This window comes from Diadema antillarum, unplaced genomic scaffold, assembly GCF_040938485.1.
Source record: "Diadema antillarum isolate AM-2024a unplaced genomic scaffold, OU_Dant_1.0 scf00000088, whole genome shotgun sequence".
Lineage (NCBI taxonomy): Eukaryota > Metazoa > Echinodermata > Echinoidea > Diadematoida > Diadematidae > Diadema > Diadema antillarum.
The window spans coordinates 41,998-51,695 of record NW_027270977.1 but is presented as its reverse complement, the minus strand read 5'-3'; the positions used below and the strand labels follow the sequence as shown (position 1 = coordinate 51,695).

Sequence of the window (9,698 nt, the reverse complement as noted above, 5' to 3'; positions counted from 1 at the left end):
TCGCTTTTAAGCGTCATTTTCAAATTCATTAAAGAAAGACCAAAGTTGTGCAGGAGTGCTATAAATCTACATTAAAAAAAAAAAATCCGTAACATGTGTAAGAAATTTTTATTTTCAACAAGGGGAATATCCAGTGGTTAGCACGCAAAATGTGGTAAGAAACAAGTAAGATGTCTGGCATCTGTTGAGAGCAAGGAGACCTCTCTCCACGTCCGACCTGGCAGATCCGGGCTGCTATAAGCAACAGTTAGGGAAGTGATGGGAATCAGCCAGTACTTGTGTGTGTGTGTGTGTGTGTGTGTGTGTGTGTGTGTGTGTGTGTGTGTGTGTCATTCTATGGCTCCTCTGCTATGTCAGAAAATGTTTCCGCACACACACGTCCTATCAACTCATCGTTGTTCTTATGTTCGCACCTGTAGGCGTGACGTCCCTTTTAGGCAAGCACAAGGAACTTTAAGGTTGAATGCATATCATATGGATTTAAGCAACTGCTTGAGCTTGATCTTTTGCTTCACAAGCTCGTGCTTGTGCTTGGAAAAATTGCTTGACTTTTAAGTTTAATGCATACGACCCATTGACTTTTGTATACCCTTCATTTCTTTTAGATCAAATCGCCTATACAAGAATGGCTCCCGAAAGGAAGCGAAAGATTGATTGCAACAAGCACACGCTTGTTGAGCGCTACGAGACCGACGTTCGAAAGGCAGTGGAGTGGCAGATGAAAGTGATGAGTGTGCAAAGGATTTTCAAGAAATGAAAAGGGGCCTGTAAGAAAAACCTGATGACATTACTTTACAAAAAAGGGGGTTGTAGAAAAACTGCTGAAAACCCACTTTCCCATTTAGTTTATGCATAAACTGATCCCAAACTTAGGGATAATGTAGAAGAAGAATAGGTTTTTCAGAAAATATGTAAAACTCAAACTGACTTGATCTTTTGCTTCACAAGCTCGTGCTTGTGTTTGGAAAAATTGCTTGATTTTTAAGTTTAATGCATACGACCCATTGACTTTTGTATACCCTTCCTTCGTTTTAGATCAAATTGCCTACAAGAATGGTTCCCGAAAGGAAACGAAAGATTGATTGCAAAAAGCACAAGCTGGTTGAGCGCTACGAGACCGACGTTCGAAAGGCAGTGGAGAAGTACCAGACTCTCCGTGACCTGGACATCTTCGTGCTAGACAATTCAATCCGGGAGAGCACCGTAGGGCAACTGAGGGGCCACACCCTGGAAAACAAGTGGGAGATTTACGAAGAGGTGAAGAAATGTGGCTTTAAGCACACCATCGTGGCCTCCTTCTCCCACATGACCCGCGTGGATGATGTCTTCATCAGGCAGCTGAAAGAAAAAGGGGAGGATCCAGAGGGCCTCTGGGCTTTCTCAGAAATCACAGAAAGTACGCACATCAACACCTTCCCAAAAATTCGAACATCAGAAACGTTGTTTTAAAGAGTAAATACTTCTCCATACAGAAGAGTAAAAGATACAAATTGATCTCTGTACATCTTTAAAAAGAGAACAAGGGCAAGTGCATCTGCCATTATAACGACGAAGATAAAAAGAAAAATCCATCATCTGACAATATATCATTGTTATAATTGGACAGCCTTAACACAGTGTTGATATACCATTGCAAACCACCAGGCGTAAACACGACCAATTATCAGTATCAGCTGTAATGGGTTAATCGGTCGATGTTAAAGATCTCTCTCTATAACGAAAAAAAAAATGGGAACCGGGGAAGAAGGCATCAGTATCTTTAACATTCTGAACGATGGGGTTTTCGAAATATCACACTGGCCAATCTTTAAGAAAGAGACCTTGTTTCCAGAATCTAAAAAATCTCTTTGGTGAAACTTACGTCAAACGGAAACACGGTCACACACAATATGAGACATAAACACACAACTTTATAGGGTCCTGATGCATAAAGGTTGAGATCAAACAGAAGTTAGAAAATCAAACATAAGTCTCTGAATACTCAATTGTGATCGGTTGATTCCTGACTTATGTTTGATTTTAGGACTTGCTTAATTTCATCTCTCTTTTTTTATGCAACAAGGCCTAGGGGTAACAACCAAGGCATAGTATGCCTTGGCAGGCACATGGAATGTGATTGACAGTGTGGGCGCTTCTCCTCAAACTGCAAGAAAAACTTGTATACCCCCAAACTCATGGAGTGTTTGGTATACAAATGCTGATTCACTCTTTCTACCGCTTATTGAAATTGACGATTATGTAATTGCATGTATCAACTGCTGAATACGATATGTAAAACATAAACTTCCCCTTTGAAAGAGTGTTCACGTTGGTGTCGTGTCTTCATTAACAGGTGTCAAAGGAAAGGTACCTGACTTCAAGAGTGTCCCGGTAGGTATCAGGAAACTGAAACCAGCAGGCCTCTACAGCGTCATCCTTGAAATCGATCTTGGTGATACGGTCTACGACTTCACCAAGGTTTCCATAGATGACATGTGTCAGTTGCTCAGCAAATGGAACGACTGGTGTTTCGACAATCTCGGCCCAAAGGCAAAGGTGATGATCAATTTCCGTGACTTACCCGACGTCATGCCTGAAGACAGCGACCAAGTGTTCAAGGTCACCAATTTCCTCGCCAGGCTTCCGCCTAATCGACGCCCCTTTGGTATAATGTTTGAGGAGCCAAGGGGAAAGTCCGTACCGGAGGAGTGCGGCATGTGGGCCAGGTACATCCGGATGGTCATGGACGCCAATGACTGGAAAGGTCACTTGCTCGCTCACGTCCACGAGAAGTTTGGCCTCTGCGATATGACAGCACTACAGTTGGCTGGTGAGTAAAAAATGAGGTTTTTTTTTTTTACAGTAACATGCTGCATCAGGTAACAATGGGCTAAGGATCAGTTTTGAGAGTGATGGTAACCATGGAACATGTGGACTAACCGACAGCATCGCTGTCAGTAACGTCGTGTAGGCCTAGACGAGAAAAGACTTAAGGTTATGGGTAGGAAAGGTTAGCAGATGAATGATAATCATTTTGTAGAATGTACCAATAAGGCTACATTTCTCCTTCTTTTTTTTTTTTGATCCGCAGCTACGAAACTACCTTGGTCACTACAGGTATTATACTTAAAAGTCAATGTTGTACTACACTATGTATAGTATTCAAAACATGACATGGTAAATCGTCCACATGTAGAAGTAGCAAGCGACTTCTTTTGTTGAAACCGATGTGGACTGTTCTTTATACGGAATTCCGTGCACTGATCGCTTATCAGGTCCTTATGGATGGTGCTGATGGCATCTGGGCCAGTGCCTGTGCTGAGGGTGCATCCATGGGTAACGCCCCGTCCTGCGTAACCCTCCTGAACCTCATCCGTCTCGGCAATAAGAAGGTATTGGAGAAATTCAATTGCACCTACCTGCGACAGGCCGCCATTAATGTCACCAGGATCACTACGGGAATGGATCCCCACATCAAACAACCAGTCTTTGGTGCTAGAGCTGTAGACTTCGTCTACGATCTCAAGCCCGAGGAGTTCGACTTCGCAAAGTTCTTCGGTGAAAAGGCTCCCGTTCGCATTACTACCATGGCTAGCAAGGAGATGATCCAACGGAGACTTGTCGATCTCTTTGGAAATGATCCACAATTCACCTTGGATCTGACATACAAGATGAAGGAGCTCATCCTTGAAGATCTTAGGAGCGGCAGGTGAGAATGTTGTTCATTTCAGATTTTACCACGTGAGAAATGGCGTAGTATGTTGTGACCGTAAAAACAATTGCTTCAACTTCTTCTTTTGTTGGGATCTACCCTAACAACACCCCTGATCTTTTGTAGTTTGCATATTTCATCTACAGTTATCGTGTTATATTATGTTATGTATTGCATGTTTGTATACACGTTCACTGTCTTTTGTTTTTATGTTTAAGGAAGTCTTTTTAATGACACAATCAAGTTCATCTTCAAGTTTTCAAGTTCAAGAATCACTCTTGGAAGGGATTTTTGCGTTTTCATGTGACTGCTAAAGATATTGCACCAGAGGGCAACTGACTATGGCCTTTGACATAGCTTTGGAGGAGCATATTGTGGTTTCCTCGATAGGTGCCTACCTTGTAAGATATCAAATAGCAATAGGAATTGAATTTCCTCTTCCTCATTTTGACTTGTGGAGAGGATTTTAACATATACGTCAGAACCTGGCAAAGTTTGAATAGCTGTTGAATGAAATGTAACTACAGCTGACCTTGACTCAGCGGATGTCGTCGCACGTATGCATATCATGGTTTCTATCATTCCACTTTGCAATGCGTCAGGAAGGAGGAATACATGAGCACAGTGGGGCTGGCCTTGCTGTTTGATCGAGCCGGCGGGAAGTTGGACGCCCAAATGCGAGATGCCATTGATAACTTCAAGCTGAAGGCGCCACATGCCCAATCCTTGATGGCAGATATTCGCAAGACGTGGGACGAGTGGGACTTGAAGGAAGAGAAGAAGGGGGACAACATGCTCGAGTTCGACTCCTTCTACAACGGCTTCATGGCGCCCTACTTCTCCTGCTACCGCTGCCTGGACACCAAGAAAGCGCTCTCGGCCATCGATGTGGAAAACGATGGCGCGGTGGATTGGAACGAGTTCGAGATTTACCTGAAGTGGGCGCTTCATGAATATCCAAACATCAAAGATACAGACGAGCTCCTGGATGTTGCCTTCCGGAAGGGAATCATCCCAGCGATGCAGGATGAGTACAGAAAGAGCCTGGAGGCTCCCGCAGATTAAACACATACAAACCCGCAGTCATTAATAGACAACAAGCAATTACTTCTTGGCCTGTTTACCAAACTTGGAAGCATTTTTAAGGCATTTTTTTCTTTAATACCCCTGTCATTAAAAAAAAGAAACATATTTCTTTACTTTTTTTTACTAAGTCATTTTACTTCAGGTGCAAACAATAAAGCCTCTGAGAATCACACACTGATCCACATTGATTTACGAAATATTGCAAAAGCCAGTGTTGAGAATGCATCTGGACACAGTGTCTGCATGTGTTAACTCCACAACGTCTTATTTTGAGATGTAACATAGCACATTCGTAATTCTGTCGATGGTACATGCTTGCTGGGATACTATAGGTTCTCTAATGCAACAACTAGAACTATCTCTCACTGTGATTAATACCCCAACCTTACACTAAAGAAGTAAGCTCAACCAGTAAAGTACTTTGTATGCTTTTTATTGATGATTTGTATTGTTCAACATTGAATAAATGTACATTTTGCTCACTGACAGTCGCATGTGTCATATCTCTAGTCACACGTAGTGTTCACATATACTTGTCACACATGCCAAATTTGGGGTTAATTGTTCACAAAATGAGAAAGTAGTTCGATCCAAAACATGTTTTAAGATTTTTTTTAATTGCTGTTGCCATGGCAACGTATTATGCAAAACTGATAAAAAGGTGTCTTGCACATTTTCCTTTGATAGCAGTCACACATGCCAAATTTGGGGGTTAATTGCTCAGAAAATGAGAGAGTAGTTCGATCCACAAGTTTTTATAAAAATTTGCCGTTGCCATGGCAACGAATTATGCAGTACTAACGAGTGGTCATGATGAAATGAGCACGTCTCTTTTAAACAAACTCTTGGGAGTGTATTGACACTTTAAGTACATATTTGTAATGTGTCGCTGTCAACTGGTATATTTCCGAAATGTAAAATTGCAAAAGTTATTCCAATATACAAAAAAGATGACTCTTCTCTTGTCTCGAATTACCTTCCTATCTCTATTATTCTTAGTCTTTCTAAAGTCATAGAATGGCTTGTTTTTATAGCAGACTGTATGGTTTTTGTTTTGTTACAAAATGATATACTAAACCAAGACCAATATGGTTTCAGGAAATTTAATTCTACAGAAATGGCACTAGCCCAATTGTACGACAAGAGTGTCGACTGCCTTAGCTGAACAAACACATGTCATTGGTGTGTTTATGGACCTAAGCAAGGTATTCGACGCTCGTAGTATGGTTTGGATGAACGGTCATGCTTCTCAACTTGCGAAGCTTCAAAATTATATTACAAGCAGGTGTCTCCGCTTAATCCTGGGAGTTGATGGTCGTTTCAATAGAGAAACACTGTATAGTACCACCGATGTCAAACCATTGAAAATCGACGGGAGATTCAGGCCTTAGCAATCATCTTCAAATTGCTTCATTCCCTCGCCCCTGATTCACTGTCATCCAGGATTCAGTTTAGATCTCGGTCTTACTACAATCTCCGCAACGATAATACCACTGTTGTTCTCCCAAAATCACGAACCAATTTTCTAAGAAAAAGTGCACAATACTCAGTTTTTAAGCTCTTTTATGATCTCCTTATAAGTCCTCGAACAATTAATGATATCATATTATTTATAATAGAAATAAAGAAAAGACTTGTATGATTGCAACAATATTCATTTTCAATTAATATCGATGTGTTTATGTGCATTTTAATATTTGCTCGCAGAACAGGTCTGTCAATTCATTGCCCCCCCCCCCCCGTCTCTTTAAACGGTCGTCTACTATTTTGAAAGGTGTTAGCTTATTTGCACTGTGATATTATGATTGACCATTTTTCAAACCTTTGTATATTTCTGTATATTTTTTTTTCTCAGTTCTCATTTTGATTTCTTTTGTTCATTGTATATACTTTTCATGTTACACATTGTATACTTTGTGACTTTTTTGGCGTTCGTTTGTAAAGATCATTTCGTGTTTTATTTGCATTCTCTTCATTGTATAATTTCTATGTTTTGTTATCATTTCACGGCCTTGCTGAAAACAGCTTATAGCAAGCTTTTTACCGTGGTGAAATAAATGGAATCAAACTCAAAAAAAAAAAAAAATACATGCGAGTTGAAAACTCCATGAGGTACGAACATCCGCAAAAATTGATCCAAACGTGTTCTCAGCAGCTGTAGACTGCCCTCTCTAGTCGTAAGGCAACCAGGCAGCAACAAGCTTATGACCAGGTCCTTTGAAGTATTTGGTTTGGAAAACATTATGATATCATCACTATGTAGTCCATAACTTGGGGCGGAGGACTTCCAAAATAAGTGAAAAGATGACACGATGGGTTACTTGATGAGTCATGTGCATTGCTATGGCAGTGCACAAGATCAGCTTTTGTTATGTATACTTGAACCCCCCCCCCCCCCCACCCCCCACCCCCATGACTGAAATAGACATTAGCACCCACCCAAATGTTTCTATACAATGCCGTTATCAAGTCGTGTCTGTGAGTGTGCAGGCATTTTAAACGCTGCTTAGAGACTGGCATGGACATATGATATGGACCTTAGCTCAATGGTATAGCTTATTGAATGGTAATAATGTTGATTGATAAAACGTGATGTTGACAATGATATAGATAATCATCATAATGTAATAGTTATCGTCAGCGCCATCACGAAACTTTTATCGTTATTGACATTGTTGTGACATCATTAATAATTCATTGCTTTTGTCTTAATCATTACGATTTTGTTTACAAGGCCTACTTTCAGAATGATTCCCTCTGCCGCTGTTGCCTTGTAAGGATACAAAGCTGATCTTCTGCTTCTGTTCCCAAGCAGCACTTTAAACAAAATCCACACAAGATGGGGTTACATCTAACGTCTTCTAAATTATTCATTAGGTGACAGTCAAAATAATTGGCGTGTGTTTACACACATAGTCCTATTTTTTTTTTCAGAAAATTAAATCGAACTAGCTTGAGCTAAGCCAGAATTTCTTTATAATTTTATGTGTATATTGCAGATTGCAAAACACCGCAGTGAACACAGTTTATGAAAATTAACTTTTAGAAAAGAAAAATCATTGATGATCACAGCAATGAGTATTTTTAAGGCTTTGTATCAATTATCGTTAGTGATTGCATGAACAGAGAACATTACAGTGTCAAACCAACATCAAAGAGAGGCATAACATTAAACAAAAGCAAACAAAAGCAAAGAGTCCCCCTCTTTCCTCGATTGCTATTTTTGAACAATAGTGATTTTTCGATTACAGAATATTATGATCGTTTCCTTAAATGGACTATTTCTCAGATGTCTACAGGTAGCCCATTCCAAAGATCATAATGGTCTAGTATGTGCAAAAGTTCGATCCCCAAGTTCAACGTACTTTTGGGGAGTAATAACAGCCCACCAATCACGTGGTTGATGACGAAGGTTCTTAGGAGGATCGTGCTGTTGGATAAAGAGTGACGCAGTGTTCGGAAAGAATCACGGTCACAATGAGGCACTATTAGCATTGTTATGAATATGATGAGAAGTTTAACAGGTAGCCAATTAAAAGAGTGAAGGACTGGTGTGATCATGGTTTGTTCATGAATGCGGAGTGTCAGCCACGAGTTGCAGCATCTTACTATAATTGATAATCAAAAAAGTGTAAACTTGGGATTGAGCTACAGTTTATAAACATGTGCATAATGTACCAAACTCAATTCTTCAGGAGGAGATAAAAGGGTGCACAACCTTTCAGTGGCTATCAAAAGTGAGTAAGATATTAGCAAATGAAGCCCCAGCTACCCAATTAATGGCGATTGCTTTTCCTTTTTTTTAAGCAGACATTTCAAAATTAAACACTGCGTGAAAATATGACCTGTTCTTCACGGGGTAACAGAGAAGCAAATTTCAATGAGAAGCTGATGATATGCGATAACATAAAAAAGTACAAGAGTAATGAAAGGTGCCATCTTCGTAATGTCTGAGTGCGTAATCGGGGTAAATTTCTGCAAAACAAAATGTTTAAATGTGACATATTGTTATCATGTTTATAGCTCCTGGTTTTCTTTTTGTTCATGTCATCTATCTACACTTTCAGCAAGTTTCTTTTCATTTTTGTCATTATTGTTATATTCATTCCTATGATAACATCTCTGTTTCATTATCTTTATTTCCCCCCCCCCCAAAAAAAAAGGAGGTGGAGGGAGAGTAAGGTATCTGCACCTGAATTCAATTTGGACATCACAATGTTATACAAGCAGCAAGGCCCTTCAACTTGTATAAATCACACAACACTTGAAGGGGTGACGGACAGGTCAAATCACAGTTTACATTGAACTAAACCGACCACAAGCGTTTGATCCCGTTGCTAAACAGAGAGAGGTGACTGTACTTTTCTTCTCCGCTTCATGCTTTCATTAAACTGCATACGTATGAACCCTGTGATTGGCCACTTGATCAGTAATGATATGCGCATGGCGATGTGTTTGGTCCCCTTCGGTTAAAGAGATTCCATGTATTGTTTCTATTTGTTTTTGTTTTTTCTGCATCATGGTTCTTAATTTGGAAGGGATCCAAAGAAAACAGCAATGGCCGTCACTTCTAAGAGACGCCCATGTAATATATAATTATTATTTTGTCTGGAGGTGAGGATAGCCTTCAATATTAGCAGAGCACTTTTGAAAAAGAATCGAATAGTTTGGAGTCCCCCCCCCCCCCCCCCTCCCTTGTTAGAAACTGCATTGCGGTGAAGAATGCACCTTAAAGCATGTTTTACCTAAAAATGGATAGACGGATAAGATGGATATATGATCATAATAATGATAGCATACACATTTGTACGTGTAAATATGTTACAAAGCTAATGGTCATCTGAATTCACGTCCTATATAAAAACTTAAACTATAGTTGTTCAGCAAGCATTGCACAGTGCATGGTTTTCATACGGTTATA

At 40.0% G+C, this 9,698-nt stretch overlaps 1 protein-coding gene across 1 annotated transcript; it reads left to right on the top strand.

Moving 5' to 3' along the window:
* The first annotated feature begins 625 nt into the window (after positions 1-625).
* Positions 626-4,756, top strand: LOC139718071 (uncharacterized). Its single transcript, XM_071629565.1, has 5 exons — positions 626-724; positions 1,036-1,396; positions 2,333-2,810; positions 3,257-3,688; positions 4,294-4,756. Exons 1-5 carry the CDS (start codon positions 626-628, stop codon positions 4,754-4,756), a joined length of 1,833 nt encoding a protein of 610 aa, XP_071485666.1.
* The last annotated feature ends 4,942 nt before the right edge of the window (positions 4,757-9,698 follow it).